At 43.8% G+C, this 19,311-nt stretch overlaps 1 protein-coding gene across 2 annotated transcripts in view; it reads right to left on the reverse strand.

Annotated features, from left to right (window-relative positions):
- Window positions 1-321: 321 nt before the first annotated feature.
- Window positions 322-19,311, reverse strand: part of LOC306818676 (cholecystokinin receptor-like) — a 45,594-nt gene continuing 26,604 nt past the window's right edge. Inside the window, exons 1-5 of one of the 2 annotated variants that reach the window (XM_079336371.1) lie at window positions 18,345-18,664; window positions 16,929-17,177; window positions 9,271-9,532; window positions 3,237-3,364; window positions 322-1,565 (exon numbers count right to left, since the gene is read on the reverse strand). In XM_079336371.1, coding sequence (XP_079192497.1) covers window positions 988-1,565; window positions 3,237-3,364; window positions 9,271-9,532; window positions 16,929-17,175 — 1,215 coding nt within the window. In that variant the 5' untranslated portion in view covers window positions 17,176-17,177; window positions 18,345-18,664 and the 3' untranslated portion in view covers window positions 322-987. Of the gene's footprint in view, window positions 1,566-3,236; window positions 3,365-9,270; window positions 9,533-16,928; window positions 17,178-18,344; window positions 18,665-19,311 lie in introns of those variants that run through there. The other variant, XM_079336370.1, reaches the window with a different exon arrangement.

The raw sequence follows: 19,311 nt of genomic DNA on the forward strand, positions 1-19,311 counted from the left end.
GGCGTTCTTATCTGTTCGCACATCAAACGTTATCTTTAAGACGTTTATGTAAACATGCCGCCGAATAATCAGCCGCCATCGCTGCAAAAACATCCATGTAATACGGAGACACTGACAAAAATCCTCAACATGTCTACAGGTACATGTTGGTGTTTGGATAGTTGCTGCTTTAACAATAAGAAGTGATGCAACACGAGTCAATAAGAGCAACAACAAAAAAAAGGTAATGTCAGAGCTCATCCAGTAAAAAAAAAAAGAAAAAGAAAAACTGGACTTACTCGGTTCCCTTTGATTTCTTTTTTGGTGTAAACACGCTGAGAGAGAGAGAGAGAGAGAGAGAGAGAGAGAGAGAGAGATGAGAGAGAGAGAGAGAGAGAGAGAGAGAGAGAGAGAGAGAGAGAGAGAGAGGAGAGAGAGAGAGAGAGGAGAGAGAGAGAGAGAGAGAGAGAGAGAGAGAGAGAGAGAGAGAGAGAGAGAGAGAGAGAGAGAGAGAGAGAGAGAGAGAGAGATGAGAGAGAGAGAGATGCCCTGAATGAATGAACGTGAAACGACATTAAATAAAAAAAGGGGTGAAATTCATACTACGTCCTCATTGGTTGACAGTATGTCTCATAATTGACCTTTGGCACGGTAAGTTATTTACAACGTAGTTTTTCCACTAAAATGTCAATCAACCAGTGAGCGAACTCCCAGAACAAACAAAGCCACACAAAGAGCACAGGCACTTGATGTTCCTCTCAGGATGCGACAAAGCGGATGCTGCCAATAAGAGAGAGAGAGGGGGGGGGGGCGCTCCGGCTCACATTCTGCAGCCATGCGCACACATTTGAAGGACACCTTTTATCAAGGCTTCGTAAATGAGGACAGGGGGATTACTCAGCTCGTGACTCACGGCACATTAAGATGAGGAGTGAAAAATCAGGAAACTCGGTCGCGGGGAGTCTCCGCCGCCCCGACAGCCACTGATGCGTGGTTTCCCCTTCTGGCTCAGCAAGTGCCGGTGGTGCTGACCGTGGTGTAGCTGAACTTGGACATGGAGGTGGCCATGGATGTAGCCATGGAGACAGCGGTGACGCCGTCTTCTCCCGCCTCCTTCCTCCGGCACCAACAGCACTGGCGGCAGAGCCAGTTGCGGCAGCAGCAAGCGAAGGTGGAGAGGAGGGCCTTGCGGAAGCGCATGTTCATGAAGCAGTAAATGATGGGGTTGACGCAGGCGGAGGTGTAGGACAGCAGGTGGATGAAGGAGATGGGCGCTCCCGAGAGAGCTTTAGAGGCCGACTTCAGGTCAAAGGCCTTCCAGGTGTTGGCGGTGTACAGCGGCATCCAGCAGATGAAGAAGAGCGCCACGATCACCATCAACATGCGGATGACTCGGCGCTTGGCCTGCAGCTTGGCCTCGGAGGTGTTGCTGCGAGCGCGCTCGGTCTTGGCTTGGTTGGCCGCGGCCGAGGCAGAGAGCGTGGGCATCTCCACGGCGGAGGAGGGTTTTTTGGACACCTGGATGTAGCAGCCGTCGTCGTCATCGTTGGACCCTGTGAGAGGCTTCCCCACGCCGTTCTTCTGACCTGTGGACCGTCAACAAGTTCAGATTGACAAAAAGTTGGGAAATGTAGTTCATTAAAGAAGTGATTGTTTCATCTATTTGAGCCTGTGTATAATCACTCTTAGAAAAGGACTCTTCACCTCTTGTTTTCGGATCTTGACAATCTCTATCTTGTTGTGATTTTTAAAGGTCAAATACTGTCCTCCTTTTAACCCAGTTTACAAAAGTTTCAGAGGTCCCCAAAACAGGTGTGTGACGTTTCTAGTCTGATCCACTCTGATCCTGTATTTGATCATGCCTATAAATCCCTCTATTTTAGCCCTGCTCTGAACAGGCTGTTTCTGTGTCTGTCGCTTTAAATGCAAATGAGCTGTGTCTGGCCACGCCCCCTCTCTGGGAGGGGATGAGACGTGAGCTTTCTTGTTGTTTGTGGCGACAAGGCAGAACAAACACCTAAAGCTGTGGGAGTGTCACACATCTGGGGGAGGGGTTACTTCCCTTTTGTGATGTCATTAAGGGAAAATCTCCAAACAGCCTGTTTTAACAGTTTTACTGAAAAGTGAGGCAGGCAGAAGAGGGAGAGGACAGACTTTTCTCATCATTGTCGCGTCTGTATGTTGACTAGAGACATTAGTTTCAGAGAAACCTGTTCAAGTGTATTTGGCAAAATATGTGACCTTCAAAGCCTCAATTTAGCTGCCGATATGTTTCTGCACTAAGCAAAGACTCTGGCTTTTATTTCCCATTACCTCAACATTAGGAGGGAATCTTATTATGAGCAATGTGAAAGAGAAAAAAAAAAAGATTTAAATCTCAGAAAGCCTTCTTTTAAAGTTCACACAGACACGACGATTGATTCAATTTACAACAGTGATGCCTGAGGGGGGGGAAACAGGAGTGATAATGGGAAAAAGCCGGATACATCTGTAGGCGATGGGGAGGAAAAAGTAGAGCACAGCATCATAATCAACAACATGAACATTCATTTTGTATGACTAAAAGATCTCTTGCTACATCCTGAAGAAATAACACCGTGTTCACACACACACACACATATATATATATATATATATATATATATATATACAGCTGCTTCTGAAGGTTGTTTCAGACCGTCTGAGCCCTTGATGAATCACACACAAGACTGGACGCCATGGAAACTGGAGCCACCTCATGCACACAGTTACACCAACAGTTGAAATTCCCCTGAATGGACTTATGCATTTTTCAGTCACACTTTGCAGAAGGTTTCTGCTTCTTTGAAAAAAAAAAAAAAAAAAAAAAAGGTACAGGTTTATGGAGAAACTCCAAACAGGCTTGAAAAGAAGCTGAGAGAAAGACTATTTGTGGAGGTAACAGGTGCAGAGCCTGTGGGGAGCGACAAAATATGTCACCGTCTGCTTGAGGCAAAACAAACTAATTTCTATTTGCAAACTTGTTGCATTATTAATCTGGCTGTTTATGCCTCAGAGAAGTTATTTGCAGCTTTTAGAGAGTACATTGCATCAATGTTAAAGCTATACAATCACGTTGTTTTTTATATTTTACAGGATGTTTCAGTCGATCATGCTACTTTCTTTTTTTCATGTGATTATCTGTAGTTTCATAAAGGCCCAAAGAGATAAAACAGGTTTGAATGTGATCAACAAAAAGCTGTTTGCAGTTTCTCGAATGCGTTTATGATTTAGCTCACCGGTGGTCTCTTTGTTTTGGCCAAACTCGAACTGAATGCCTCGGTAGAGCTCCCTGGAGATCAGACCGTAGGCTATGATCATCACCACTCCCGGGACGAAGAACAAGGTGAACAGAAGCAGCACATACCTGAAAAAAATGAAAAGAGAGCGGGGGGGGTCAAAAACGAGTCTCCCACACAGAACAAAGTCAGTGCATCAGCCCGAAGAGTCCGATTCTGCAGCTACACATTCAATACATTTCTCTTGAGCCCCGCAGATATCGTCTTCGCCCTCATGGTGTTCAGCTAAAGTTGCCGAAGCATCTCAGCTCTGCAGCTTCTCCCTGCTGGCTAATTTACAACTGGCAGTGTAATGCTGATGCAACGTTCGCTTATGTCCAAGAGTATTATCCCCTCTGCGAGTTCACTTCTTTTCTCTACCTCTTGAGTGTAGTTTTCCAAACATTTCGCTTCACTGTGGGCTAGATAGATAAAAAGATTCTTCACGACACGATTTTGTTAATCAGTCCCTGCTAAGCGCTAAGGCTAGCTCTTTAACTCAAAATGCAGAATAGAGCAGCAACAGATTCAGCCAGTCTGACAGATAAGATCCTGAAGTATGAACACATTTATTGATTGACAAAAAATGGATTCTGAATCGAACCGTGAACCCCTCAAAAAATTGGGAAACGCTCAAAGATTCCCAGCCCTATAAACGAGCTGCACTTCAGTATGTTCTTGTCTAATGGCGCCCCAACTAAACATCTAATGGAGTTCTTCATTTCAAAAATCTTCAACCTTAAAGAGGTTTACGTCCATATTTAATATCCTTTAAATCCTTAAATTAACATGTATGAAGTGTTGGAAGGATAGTTTCCCAATGTTCAGGTGAGAAGTTAGCCGGTGCCCTCTACAGACGACTGTCGTTGGGTGAGATTTGGTTCAGTACCTGGACAGGTTTCATGCTGCGTTTAAGGACATCTCGGAAGTCAGGAAATTACGAATTGTCGGCCCGATACGTCCCGAGGAACGCTCCGTGAAGTCCGAACTCCAAATGGGAAACTCGGAGAATCTTCCGCAGCTTTTGTCATGAAACAAATCACACCGCTCTCTGTGGGAGGTGTTGTCATGGAAACTATCAGGTAGCGTGTCGTCATCGTCTGGTATTAGCCAACTAAACAAATGGTACTCCCTATGCCGCTTATCCGACTTTCAACTGGAACGCAGGAAAGTTTACAGTTTGGCATAAATGTGAAATGTGAATCTGAGTTGAAGTTAAACCTCTGAGTAGGGCTGGGAATCGCAGCGTGACACCCGTTCTGATACGACACACGGCCCACGAAAGCACAAACACATCACAACGCGCAGAATCAACACAGGTATTCATTCGCATTCGTTGTGTCAGCTTTACCTCTTGGTCATCCTTTAAAAACGTCTTATCACTGCTGTCCCTCTTCTTCTGTCCCACCTTCTTCTCTCTTTGGACAAAATCACTTCTGCTCACGCGTCGAAAAGCGCCACCGTGAGCGGTCACGAAGAAGTGGGCGCGGCGAGTCTGAGGTGAATCTGCAGGACGACGAGCGCATTTTTATAAATTGCGTGTCCGCGTTGAAACGAGCCACGTGAGTCAGGACCACGATATGTTGTTGTGTCGATCGTTGTCACGCAGGAGTTTAGTCTTTACAGTTTCGATAAATAAATAGATACCTTATTGATCCTAAGGGAAATTCAACTTTTCCCTCAGGATAGGACCAGTTCGACGAGTCAGCGTCTGCAGGCCCGTTTGGTTCTATTTCCTTTTTAACCTATGTAAGGTCGTCAGCATGACCTTATTAAAGTGCTGTGTTGACATATTGACAGTTTACACATGTAGAGTGCATATTTACATAAGACACAGACATAAGGAAACAAGCAGGCATTTGTTGGACACTGCACAACAAACAGACAACCCTCAGGGCGATACATTACCAAACACACATTTTCTTCCACCAGAATGAAATTACATTTTGACAAGTAAATGTGGTTAAATATGACAATTACGAGACATTTCTTGTTCCCTCAGGCTGTGTACTCGGCTGGTTTTTTTTTTTTGATCATGAAAAAAAAGAGAAAAAAAAGATCCATTTTCACTCGACGATAATGGCTCTTGATTGCCGGAGTGCCTGGAGTGATGACACCTCCAAGAAGAAAGAAACGAAATGAACAAAGTGCAAAAAAAAAAAAAAGGAAAGGAGAGGAAAAATGAATAAAATATTGTCGAGGGATGTTTGAAAAAAGTACAAAAAAATTCAAAGTGCTCTGGGACTCTTAAAATCTGAGTCAGACTGCAGAAAAGCACTTTGCATATAGTCTCTTTAAGACTTTGAACACTACCTTTGAATCTGTTTTAAAATAAGATGAATGTAGAACCACTTGGGATTGTAAAGTGTCGACTCTCAGTGCATTAAACGAATAAAACTTTAAGTGAAACAAACTAAAAAGAGAATACAGGGAGAAGGTGGTTACAGGCAATTACTTTGGGAAAGAAAAAAAAAAAAAAAGAGAAATCCATGAAAAAATATGTTTGTTTTTTTAAACCGCAGCCGTCACTTTGATGGTACTACATCTTTACAATCTGAAAGACGTCACCCTCTTTATCTAAATCAGAAAACGCTCTTCTCAACCACCGACGTCCACCGGGCACATCAGTCACATCAAAGTGACAGCGGCGAGGAAGAGGTCAGGGTTTCATTCGCTCTCTGATATTCTAATGTCTTCCTGGGTAATCCTCTGAACCCGGCGCGGCTCGCTCGCTCTCCGGTCACATGTTTTAAAAGAAAGGCTTCAGTCACTGCCTCTCATCAGCCGGCCGTTTGATTCGAACGCTTCAACGAAAGCTGTCAGGAAGTGAACATCAGAGTGCGAGGAACACTTGGGAGCGCTGGTAGATCTCTGCGGCTGTTTTGTCTCGAGGGGGGAAACCCAGATGGAGCAGAGCCAGGAGGACACATGATGTTTAAAAAAAAACATAAATATTCATACATCGCTCTTTTAACTATTCAAACATCACCTGAATGCTTCATGATTCTGCAGGAAATACGTTATTCAGGAGGAAATTAGATGCATGTTTCTGCATCATAAACACAACTACAAATTGATTTCCTCTTGTTCGTGTCTGAAGCGACCCCCGGGGATAAAACTGAAGCGAAGGCAAAATTAAGACCAAAAAAAAAAAAAACGAGTCCCCTAAAGTGAGTCACTACCTATTACACATTTACAGCCTGGAGATGTTTCTCAGTCCAAGTTATTTCTAACTTACAGTTGTGCTTGATTGCGGTCGTGGATGCTGCTAGCTTGTCGACGAGCTGCGACATCAGTCGTGTAAGAGAAGTCAGCGCTTTGGCTTTTCTGTCTTTAATCAAATCGTTTGAAGTGGCATTCAATAGCGAGCGCCAACGCTTGTGTATCGCACTTCAGATTCTCATCGTTTGTTCGTTTTTCGGTGCGATAATTAACTCCATCAGAACGTAAAAATATCAAGTTGTGAAAAGCGCTAATTAGCCACGCGCAGAATATATGCGGCGGTCACAGTTTGATGCATCGTGAGACGGGAGGATTCAATAAAAAAACTTTAATAATAACTTTGCACAAAGAGCGATGAACTTAATGATGAGCAGCGAGTCTTAGCGTTACCCGTGTAATTGTCTTGTACTCACATTATAAAACAATTTGACAGAAAATACACATTTCACTCAGCTTGGATTTCCAATGTTTATGTATTCTGATCAAACACTTTGCTGCGGGCCATTTGTGCAGCGTCGGATGTGAAATGAAGGACAGAATGAAATATTAATGTCACAAATGTCAACATGGTTTGAATGCTCATAAACATTCAAATTTAAGTCCACTTACATGTGCACTTGTGAACAGATATTAAACAGTCGATTCCACCGAGAATAATTCTAAAAATAAACGACTAAATTTGTCTTCCTCTTCAGAAAAAACCCGCTCCATTAAGGTTTTTATGGCTCTTTCTTGTCTTCCACATCATCTGCTTCGATAAGTCTATGCACTGCTTCATTAACTGCAGAAATTGGTCCCATTTTCCTTTTGTCCCCGCTTGATAAAAAAAAAAAAAAAAAAAGATGTTTTAACCCTTAACCCCGGTGTAATCTGAAAGATGGCCATGATGGGCGAAGACCAAACTGGGCGAATTAAAACTTAAAAAAGGACCTCACACTTCATGACACATGTGGACTTTTGACATTTGAGCCCTGACTTTCCTCTCCTCCTCCTCCTCCTCCCCCTCACTGAGCAGACTAATTAACTGCTCTCCCACTGCCTCGTCTTTCCCAGAGAAGCTTTACAGTTTGATAGACGGTCAGAGGAAAGGGAATTCGTCAGAGTGCTAACCACAAAAGGCTGTCAAGTCAAGAAATGTACCAGAGTTTGCCATGTTCAGTTTGGTACATCATTTTAATTGCGCTTTCCTGCAAGGATCCAAAGTCGTTTACGGGAAAATCCCTGCATAGTGCATCCCACGATGCCCGAACATGCAGGATCTTCGGCTGCTTTCTGACAATACAGTCGCATTTATTGGTCCTACGAAAGCATGACCACGGATCAAGCCGACGACCGTGGCAATCGTTCTTGACCTTTCTAGGCTTCCACGCGTCCATATTTCAGCGTGCAGTCAGGAGCACCACGTTAATTGGAAATGATGGCAAAATGGTACAATGCATCCTTAAACGCATCAATGCAAAGGGCAGACACATTATCAAGTATCTGCATCGGATGATGAAGTCCCCGTTCGGAGTTTTGGTGCGACCTCCTGCGCTACTGTAACGAGAGCTGCCTGGGCACCTTTCCAACCCGTCTCCAATTTAATGATTTCATTCGTTTTTTTCCCCCCAGACATCGCCTCCACCTTGAATGGTTTCAGCTCCAAAAAGGTTCAACAGAAATGACAGAAGACTTCTTTCTATCATTAGCTTCTTTTTCACCCATCGCCTAAAACTTCCGATGAAGATATACAGAAAACGCCAACGTCTGCCAGAAGTTCAACAAGGACAAAAATCAAATTCAAATAAGCTTTAACTTGGTCTATTTCTAATGCTCACCGGCCCATTGTAGGATCTTTAGGCTGCAGACAGGGGTCAACATGGGCGCCCTGCTGACAAGCCTTTGCTCCGCACATTCTTCAGTCAGCTTTGACCGCCTTTGACCTCGTTGCCGCTTCATCAGTTTGGGAGGTTACGACCTCCGCAAAATCAGAAATACTCCACAAGGGCTCCGCTTTCAGAGATGCAGACCCTGTTGTCGAGCCGCTGCATACTCCCTCACATCGTTGGCCCGGCCCATTTTATCAACTTTAAAGGACACAATGTTCCCTTACGTCCCAACTCAACTCACGGGTGTAATGGTTGAGGTCTGTGCCTCTTGTTGTGGAGAACAATGGAGACGGTGAAGTTAGCCAAAAGTGGGGTTTCAACAATGCCCCACAGTACACATCGACACTGTTGAAGTGAGAGGCAAAGGGAGCATAGGAGACGCACAGCTCAAAGTGTAATATGACTCAATGATAAATATTCCACAGCTGTAACACTGGTTTTACCTCACACGTGCAGCATGTTCGTTGGCTACGGATATCGATGACGTAGCTTAGTTGGGAAAAGATGGTGTGCAGTGATGGAGCTGGAGTTTCTAAATCAACTAAATCAAATAGTAATCAATGTTCAAACAGTGAGTAATAATCAGAAAGACGTCTCATTGTACTACTCAAATAACAAAGTTTGTCAAGCGCATCGTGAAATGAAAATGATCAAACTTCCCTGAATGCAAATTAGGACATTTTGAGTCTATTTCTCTTTTTCTACCTTTGTGCAGCTTTGCAGTGTTTCCACAGACTTCGTGAAGTTCTCTGGTCAGTAAAGCGTTTGTGAAAGCTTTACATTAGCAGACAGGTCATGCATTCTTTCTGTCATGAAAACCAGATCAGACAACTGATTGACGAACTGATGGTGGACTGAGTTTGTGCCTTTCTTCAGTCATTATAAAGTATGAAGGGAGTACCTACCAGGTCTGCTCAGCTTGGTGGCTGGGCCAATCAAGACGACACATGTGGCCAACGGTGCCGTTGGTCTTGGGGAAAGTCTTCAGGGCACTAAACACCGGATAGGGCACCATGATGAGCAATGACACCACCCATGTGGCAGCGATGACACGGTAGGCGTGGGACCTCGTCTGCCAGGACCGGGACTTGAGCGGGTTACAGATGGCGCTGTATCTCTCGATGGCGATGGCCACGAGGCTGAAGGTGGAGATGCTGACGGAGATCCCTGAAGGACAGAAAAGACGGGCAATGACGTGAATTGGAAGGTCGCCATTTCGCAGGGTGGAACGGAGTGATGCTATTCGTACCCGCTGACCTTTCAAAGGTGGAAAAACAAAATGAGCCATCTCAGTCATCGGGCACTTTCTTTTTCTCACAATAAAAAGCACCAACTCTCAGTAGACATGGATTTCATTCATAAAAAATAGCTGTTACATCATCTATGAAGACGCACCTTTATGCCTAGCCAAGGACACTGTCACTGCCGGGCTTGATACAGGCTTAATGCCTTCATAGAAAATCCAACGCCAAGCTGAATTTCCATGAATGAATATGCAAATTGAAAGAGAGGGGGGCCAAGCTCAGTCGCTGCATAGCATAGCACTGGATGTCAGAGTTAGCAGGCCGAGACAAATGGCATTAATAAACCCAGAAAGGAATTCATCCATCACGCCCATCCTGCAATCCTACAAGAAGGAACAATCCAGCACATATTAATCCCCTTTTCATTGTTCCTCTACAAAAGACGAACACGTCCTGTCGAAACAACTGCTTTCCTTCTCATTCGTGGGAGGACTTCATCCTGCGTTCACTTTTAACCATGCCACTCAATCTCCACGAAGCACACGGGTCTCTGGACCGCTCCGTGGCGTTGTCGAGAACAATTTGTCCTCTCTGGAAAGCCATGATAAAAATCTGTGTTTCTTTGTACTTTCAAAAGCTTTGTTATCAGGAGCTCAGGATTTAGAGGATATCGTCACGGGCAGAATTTGGTGGTTCGTAACACTGAGAGGAGAAAAAGGGAACCACGTAAATCTTCCTTGTAGGATCTGATACGGAGTATGATAGGAGCAAGGGAACGGCTTTATCTTGTTCCTGCGCTTACAGAATAAAGGAGGTGACTTAAAAGGATACTCCAGAACAAAGAGAACATCATCGCAGCAAAGATATCTAAATGCCTTTTTTCTTTAGAGAGCAGCAGGAGAGACTCTGTTGGGCATTATTAAAACCCTTTCAGCTCCTTGAGAATATGGTTATTCTTCTGATTACTGACATAAAACCTGACAGGACACTACATTCAACTCTTTGTCCATTATGACCGATTCTCAAAGTAAGCTTGTTAGCTTAGCACGGGGGGGGTTTCAAACACCTCAGGGTGTGAAAGAGAGAAATATGGGGCATACATAATGCATATCTGACGTACTACAATCCCAAGTACAGTGACAGTGAGTTTTTCAAGCTTGACGTCTCTCTCTCTCTTTTTTTTTTTTTTTTAGCCGAATTTGCCTCAAAATCATGCGACTCAATGGCTTGTCTGAATCGAATCTGAATGAACAGAGATGCTAATCCATTCTAATTATCTCCAATCCACCCCCAACAGTGAGAAGTACATTAATCCAATCGTACAAAAAACATTAAAAAAAAGACTGCCTCTCTTTACCAATGTTTCTACGCTCCTCCTCTGGCCTGATGATGGGAGATAGAATCCCTCCAGGTCTACCTGCGAGCTACCTTTACCTTGCTTAGCATGACTTTGCTTCATTAAGAGTTATTTCTGGGCTGTGCAGAAAGGAAAGTTTAGCTCATTAGCACGCTCCAGCTGACATTAAAGAGCCAGTGGTAGAATATCCGTTTTTGTTGGGATTTTTAAATCAAAGAGCTTTTGACATCTCAGGCTCAGAGAGGCGAGGCCACCAAGATCGTTCAATGGAACAATCCTGATTGACGGTCGACCTTCGGTACACTCCCGGTCACACTGGTCCACCCAAAGCTCCGGTGAAGCAGAAGGAGTCGGGTGGGTGGTACAGACGACGACGTGCCATTTTAACAGTACGCCGGACTCTGCAAGAGTCTGGCACAAACGAGTTTCTCACACCCACACAACTCCTTCAAGTTGGAGGACACAGACACGGAGATTGGAGAATGGGAGCTTTGAGGGGACCGTCGATGCTCGGGGGTGTTCGTGCCCAACCACAGCTCTGATTAAGTAAATGAGAAACACAGAATGCAGGAAGGTAGTAGGTTAGATTTGTTTTGTCTTATCCTTCAAGGAGTCCAAATCACTGAGAAGAACAATATCAATGATGATAAAAGCTGCTTTACAACACAAACAAAAAGCAGGATTAAAGAATCAAGGGCGTTTTAAAGAGAGCTCCAAACCTGTAAGTTGCAGATACAATTATTAATTTAGGACTTCTTCCATAGAATTAAATTCTTTATGTGAGAAAAAATCAGTACCACTAATATTTCTCTGTTCAATATGAGACTGTAGCCTCGTTACAGTTAGCTTAGCATCACATGCTGACATAACTGATAAAATGCAAATATGTCCCAAGTTGGGCGTCTTGTTTCCAAGCTGGACAAATGAAAGTTAAAAAGTCAGACTGACACATTCACAGGATGCTATAGTTGGACTATCAGAGGCAGCGAATCACATTTATACAACGCAGACAAAGCAGCGGGAGCAATTGGGGGTTAAGTAGCGGACATGCTTCTGCAGGAGCTGGGAATCAAACCCCCAACCCTTCCGGCTGACAGATGACCAACTCGACCAACTGAGCCACGGCCGCCTGTTTCAAACGAATGATGTTTTTAAACCTTCACTTACAAAGACTGATAACACAGGTGGACTGAAACAAATTGCCCGTCCGGGTGGCGTATTGCACTTCTCCTCCAGAGATTCAAATTGATGACAGAGTTGTAGAAACAGTTCAAAGAGGACTAATGTGATTCTGGTCAGAGATATCAGATTCGTGTTTGAGAGCGAAAGGCCCTCATTTATCATCTCATTCAACACATCCGTCCAGGTCCACTTGACCATCTGTCTCATTACAGGACACGCCGACACGGACACTCGGACCAATTTGTTTGGAGGACTTATCGAACAGAGTAGGAAATCTTAGTGAAGTAAAAAGAACTTTAAAAAATAGGGCAGCAACAACTATATATAGATTATACTCTCCCATTCAATGAAAGTCTTTGGTTCTATAAGAAGATTTTCTGGTTTGAGACGTTATCACGATCGATGAATCCAATATTCACCATATTCACATGGCAGCCATTTTTCGCAACGAGGGTGGGGATTTTAAAAACAGATTGTGGACCGAGAACAGCCGAATGAGAAACATAGCCTCGAGTCTTTTGGGTAAATAAATGTGTATTTTGTTGACAGGAAAGGTTTAAATGTACTTTTTAAGGGGGGATTTTAGCAAACTTAGAGCTAATGTAAGTTAGGAAGTAATGATTACATTAGCTGCTGTGGCTTAGCACAGTCGCTAATGGATTTGGAGCAGAAATACTCTTTTTTCCCCCCAAGGTTTTTTTAAATGTTGATGATTTTCAGCCTATGCCAGCAGTGTATGAATGGTTAGATCCATTTACCAATGTGTCCCAGTTATTGCTTCCCATTCATTTAGCAGATTGTAGACAGCAGAGCCGATCAAGGCTTCTCTCCCAGACCTGACATTTTCCAGTATTGAGCGGCTAATGTTTAAGCTGAGGAGATTCTGCTGCGACTCGGGCCAAGGTGCTGCCAGACTAATTACCAGTCAACTAAACCAACTAAATGCTCACTCCCCGGCCCCTCCCCCCTCCCGTGCTTTCTCCTCTCATCTGGGGATAAAAAAGAAGCTTTAATCCCTTTTCTTGTTCGTTAGTGCTGAGTCAGGCGAAACACTCCCAGTAGGCTGCTTGATAACTGGCTTGAGAGCGAAACCTGTAGTGTGTGGAGTCGAGGCTTTCTCAGTGCAACTCTTCCTCGGAGAGGAGATTTACATTTTTAGAGCTGAATCTGGGCCTGTTCACTTCATTCTTCAAGCGTTCATTTGAACGTTGGCCTGAAGGAACCTGAAGGGATGCCCGCACCAGCTAGTTTTGTACAACTTTTCGAGATGGAGAGAAAACCCAAATTCTTATACATTATTCAAACTGCACCTCGGGGTGATTCGTTGGGCTGGTACTCAAGCTGCTAGTTGGTTTGTAATTGCATCATAATAACAAGCAACAAAAACAAACAGATTGCAGAGAGGCTTTGACAGAATCAATGAGTGTAGAAAGTCATAATGGTCCGGTGTAGTGATTGGTTTTGGTTGATGGAGGGGTCTCGCTAATTGGAAGAGCACAAGTACCGTAAATTCCGTACTATTGAGCGCACCTGGATATAAGCCGCACCGGCTAAAAATAAGTAAATAAATGTATTTGTACATATATAAGCCGCACTTGATTATAAGCCGCAGGTGTCCACGCTATAACAAGAGCTATTTACACAGACGTAGGCTACCGGTAACATCTGCAAATACTGTAGCGTCCGTACGGACGTTAAAGGACGACGAGAGCGTTCAAATAATAACTTTTAATAACCCGATCACTGTCGGCCGTGACCACGCCGTTTACAGCGGAGGACAAAACCATAACTTGCCGTAACAATCCAACTCTCTCCCCCAGCGTTCTCTCATACAGCCACTCAACACGTTCTCGCTGGTGCATTCACTGACTCTCCACATAATCGGAATTATGAACACATTATCAACTACTGACTTTACGACATGAACCGTTACAATACGAAGCCTAGCCGACGGTGTCTGTAACACGGCTGATGAAAAAGATGACCGTAATATATTTCACAAGAAAAAGTCCATCCATTCACTGCCTCAGAATGACTTCATTACTCACTTCCTCAGTCTCTGTTGTCGCTGTCAGTGTCATCTTAACGTGCAGCAGCTCTGTTAGCTTCTTTGACAGCCAGGTCGATCGCCTTTAACTTGAAAGCTGCATCATATGTATTTCTCCGTGTGTTTTCCATCATGAGGGTGCGTGCATGAAGCGCAAAATGACTGATATTAAGATCCGACGTGACGAAGTCAAATGTTTTTGCGGCAGAAGCTCATAGTCCCCCATAAAAAATCCATGCATTAGCCGCACCGGAGTAGAAGCCGCAGTGCTCGAAGTGAGAAAAAAGTAGCGGCTTATAGTCCGGAATTTATGGTAGACACTTATGAGGGTTCATTAATATGGATTTTTTATACGCAGATGCTGATTTAGTTACATTTCCCAGCAAACAAGCAGCCCTGATTTCTCTCCTGGGCTCGTCAAGGTTTGCTTACTCGTTGGTGGAGGTGCAGTCTCGGCACGTGCATGCGAGAGTCGTGTGCCGCGGATAGCTTCGTCACAATTTCAACTCAGAGGAAAAGGCTCTCAATTGAAAACATCAACCCCGAAAAACAAACGTCAATAAGAAACGCTGCAAATCCAGTCATGGTGACGGGAGTTAAAGGGTTGTTTCTGAAGGATGAGTGATACAGAGACCAGGCCTTGGATGTATTGATTATCACACAGGACAACTGCAACCTCCGAGCGGAGGATTTTCTAAGAGCTTGACGTCTTTGACTCTTCTAACATGTAGAGATCACGACTTTACAAAGTACGAACCCCTGATGCCCGTTGATCATTTGTCTCGTAGATTGTTTGCATTTAACCCTTTTTAAAAGTTTACATTTCATTGACTCAGTTTAAAATCTTATTTCGTTCTGAAAGTTATGAAGCAGTCTGGCACTGGGGTTTCCCTCGGGGTAAATTTCTTCACATTGAACAGGAGCGACGGATGTCCATTCGATGAGCCTCGGGTCGCATCAAAGTTTGTACAGGATGAAAGACAATGTAGTGACAGTTGACTCCGCTCAGCCTATTAATTAATTAATTTAAGGCAACAAGAAATAATGACTTTCCTCCATATCTTTCCTAATGTTTAAACAAAGACCACAATAAAAACTTGGTCACATATTTTACAACGTCACAGAAAAAAAAAAAGGTAGAAATTCAAATGTATTTATATGTACATGTTGGTCAGAGAAAATATCATGTTATGGCAGTCTGTACCACACAGAGGCTGGAAGAATAATCTGTATCGAAGGACATCCTCTGCATATTATTCAGGGGAACAAAAGGCCAGTTTTCAGTTTATTGATTCATCGTTTCCTTGAGTGAAATTGCTTACATACTGCATATGGAGGACAAAATAAAGAAAAGAAAAGAAGAAAAAAAAAGAAAAGACTATCTTGTGATTTTCAGTCGGAGGCAGCTGGCCCTGCTGCGTTCTCGCTCCTCATCACAGCTCCGTAATTGAAAAGGAGATTCAGTCCTGCCTGTCCTCACAGGTAGCATTGCATTTCCGAGACAATAATAGGATTGTGGACCTGACCATTCAGCGGCTCTTCTCAACCATTCAAAGCTCAAAGGGAGGCGAGCAGGAGGATCTCGGTTCCGTTTGCGTCTTCTTGTGCTTGGTCTGACTCGGGCCTCACGTGGCACCTTGAGTCCTGCCTGATGGGCGCCAGCTCATCGCTAAGTCACACTCCCGGAGATGTGTGACTGTTCGAGCACTTTGGGCATGATGGTTATCTTCCGACAGGCGGAATCAAGACCGGAGAAAAGCAGTTTGAAAAGACCGGTTTTGATTCGGATGTAGAGCAATTTTCAGGCAAGAATTACGGACGCACTCGGGATCCTGACGAGTCGAAGGGGAGGCCAAATTTCTCTGGTTCGAACACGTCTGTGAATGAACCGCGTGAAATGCACAATCAATCCAACCCTCCTTTTCTTCTTCCTGACAGCTCTGTTTAGCATAATTAGTGTGAATAAGTATTTGACAATGAATCAGACGTTTCATGCCGCTTTCTCTGCCTTTCATTTGAATAAAAATGGAGAAGGAATGACCCCTTACAGGAAAGAAGAAGACATTTGACTCCAAATGTCACATTTATTATTAATTTTTCTTTTTCCACATTTTTACCTTAATTTTGTCCAAAGTGTTTTTTTTCTCTCCTTTTATAATGGAATACAATAAGATACGAAACGGCAGAGTACAGTACGTCCCTGTACGGGTCTAAGGCCGTGACAATTCTGATGATATTTTAGAGTTTTTTTAGAGTCTGCCGAGTTTTGGTTTAAAACCAAAACTCGGCAGTGTGGATTGGTCGTTTTTTACCTGAAATTTGACAACAGTGTTGGTTAGACAAGGTGGAAACCTTCGGTCGAAATGGAGCCTCAGCTGCAGCTCTCAGCCCGTCGTTGGGTCAGAATGACCTCAATTAGTTTCTGAAATGTGTTTGATGCACCGGGTTGTCCTCGGATGTGAAACAAATCAAAGCAAAGATGATCTTCAGCATCAGCATGTCTTGTGACTGCGAAAAAGTTACTTAACAATGGGGCAATAAATATGATCTCCAGCGCTCTGGACTACCAGAGTGTTTTATTGATCAGTACAAAGTGCTTAGTGATTACTTTGCCAGCCGAGGAGATCTATGGCTTCATCATTTTCTGCCAACTTTCAAAGCACCGCACGCCCTACATCAAATTAAACAAGCTGCTTGACGACTCAATTTAGACAAAAAACACTTCATCCTCACCCATCAGGTAAGTGACGATCTTGCACATGGCCCCTCCGAAGATGAAGTCCTCCAGGATGTTGGGGATGAGGGTGAACGGCATGCAGAAGACGGCCATCATGAGGTCGCTGACCGCCAGCGACAGCAGGAAGGAGTTGGTGACCGTCCGCATGCGCTTGTTCAGCATCAGGACCACGATGATGAGCAGGTTGCCGAAGGCGCTCAGCAGGAAGATGAGCGAGTAGAGAATGATGCGAAAGGAGTCCATCTCTGTGCGGGTAAAGAGAGAGGACATCAGAAGTTTAAGGTTTTAAAATAATGATGAGCTTTGTGTGAAAGGAAAGCAACAAACTGCAGCATTAGCCGTGAACTAGTTTGGTACCTAGAACCCCCTTTATCGCTCCTGCTTCAACTCTGATTGGTCGATTGATCCAACACATGAGCCTGATCCTGTACCACCAACCTGACATTTTCTAAATCCACTGTAAACATTAAATCAAAAAATGAGAGAAAAAAAACCAAACTTACTCAAAACTCATATTCAATTATTAATGAAGTGATAAAACAAGATGACATTGAGAGAAAAACATGGAAGTAGATGAAATGAACATGAAAGTGTGTGACTGGGTTCACCGGGGAAATAAGAGTGCAGGCGCATCAACAACAGCCAAGTCTATTATGAGACAGAATAACTTCGCATAATCAACATCTTCAATTGAGCAAGTGTCAATATTTGTCTTCTCACCCTGAGCCGAGCCATAACTGAAATGATAATATTGACAGGAGAGGATGAAGATGAAGCAACGTCGTCAGAGCCGAGCAGACTGCGGAGGAGGTGAGCGGATTATCAGCTTTATCATCCTCGTGTAGACCACATACAACAAGATCACTATGAGACAACAAGGAGACCCGAGAAGGTGTTTTGGGACCCAGTCTGGTGGGTCCTGGATCTTCATTGAACCGACTGAGATCCAAACGCCACAATTTGTCATTTCTATAATTGTGATTGGTCGAAAAATATCAGAAACGTTTGGGTCCCTATTTTTAAACGAAGGAGTTGGTGGTCCTGAGGCGAGACAAGTTGAGAACCGCCCCTTTAAACGACGAGAGAGAGAGAGAGAGAGAGAGAGGAATGACGTGGAGGAAGGATGCCGCAGGTCGGATTTGAACCTGGGCTGCACGCTCTGAGGTCGCACTAACCACGGCGCCACCAGCACCCCCAAGTTGAGGCTTTCTATGGACTGTTCCTTCATATTAGAATAATTAGAGTTGTTGATTTGGCATTCAATGAATATATGTAATATAATATTTAATATTTGCCCCCCCATCAAGGGCTTTGAATATGAGCTCAATTCAAGCAGTGTGTAAATGTCAAAAGAAATAAAACACCGTCTGTGCAGCTCTATGACAAAGTAAGAATGAAACAGTGTGATTTACGTCTTTCAGCACGGACGTACAGCTGAGCATCAGGGAGGCCAGGACAGTCCAGCTCGGGGCTTTTTGGGATGCTCCGTTCACTCACACCGGCCTGTCACAGCGAATCTGCTCCAGAGTGAGCGCATGTGAGAGAGGACAAGGTCGGGCCGGGCCATGTGCTGCGCTGACTGAGTCCTCGGATTTAAAGACAGCGACACGGGACAAGTCTCGCAGGGATCAACCTTGAAGGCTGCCCTCGCCACGACTCGAAATCAGGACACAAGTGTTCAAGTCTGGCTTCTTCAAAGTGATTTTAGGAGGACAATTTGAGAAGAACCCAAAAAACAAAGCCTGGAAATTCACACTTCCCAAATCTCACTGAACAAACATCCAAAACATTACTTTCAAATAAAACAATGTTTTTTTAACAGAATGATGCGACTCTTTATTATTGGTTTTCACTAATACAAATAAACATTAACTGTTATTCTCCCCTGTTGCTTTACATCATTCAGCAATGAGAGTTGAACTCTTGGTTCTCCCTATTGGTGGAGGCGTCGTCTGAAGTCACCGTTTCAAGTTCTACCACAGGAAAACCCAAAGAGCTACATCCTGCTACAATTTAAATAGCCAATCAGCATTCAGGACTTTTCAGCACTGGATCAACTTAAAAGTGGGAGTTGATTTACATCCATGTTTTGGTTCATTAAAGTGATACTTCATCATTTGAAACATTAATCTGTAGTGAAACATGTGTCATATATGGAGTAGAAATGTGATTTTTTTTTTTTATTTGGTGCCTTCTTGACCTAGGAAAAGCAGAAAATCTATTTTAAACTGATTTTAATCAAATACCGCAACTCCCAGAATGCACAGCGCCACAGGCCACGCCCACTGATCCCACTGAACACCAGAGCGAGCCTATATTTCTGTAGACTATATTTGACCATCTGTCAAATGGTCAGACTATATTTCTGTAGCTTAAGTG

The sequence above is a fragment of the Symphodus melops genome (assembly GCF_947650265.1).
Source record: "Symphodus melops genome assembly, chromosome: 23".
NCBI classification, from domain to species: domain Eukaryota; kingdom Metazoa; phylum Chordata; class Actinopteri; order Labriformes; family Labridae; genus Symphodus; species Symphodus melops.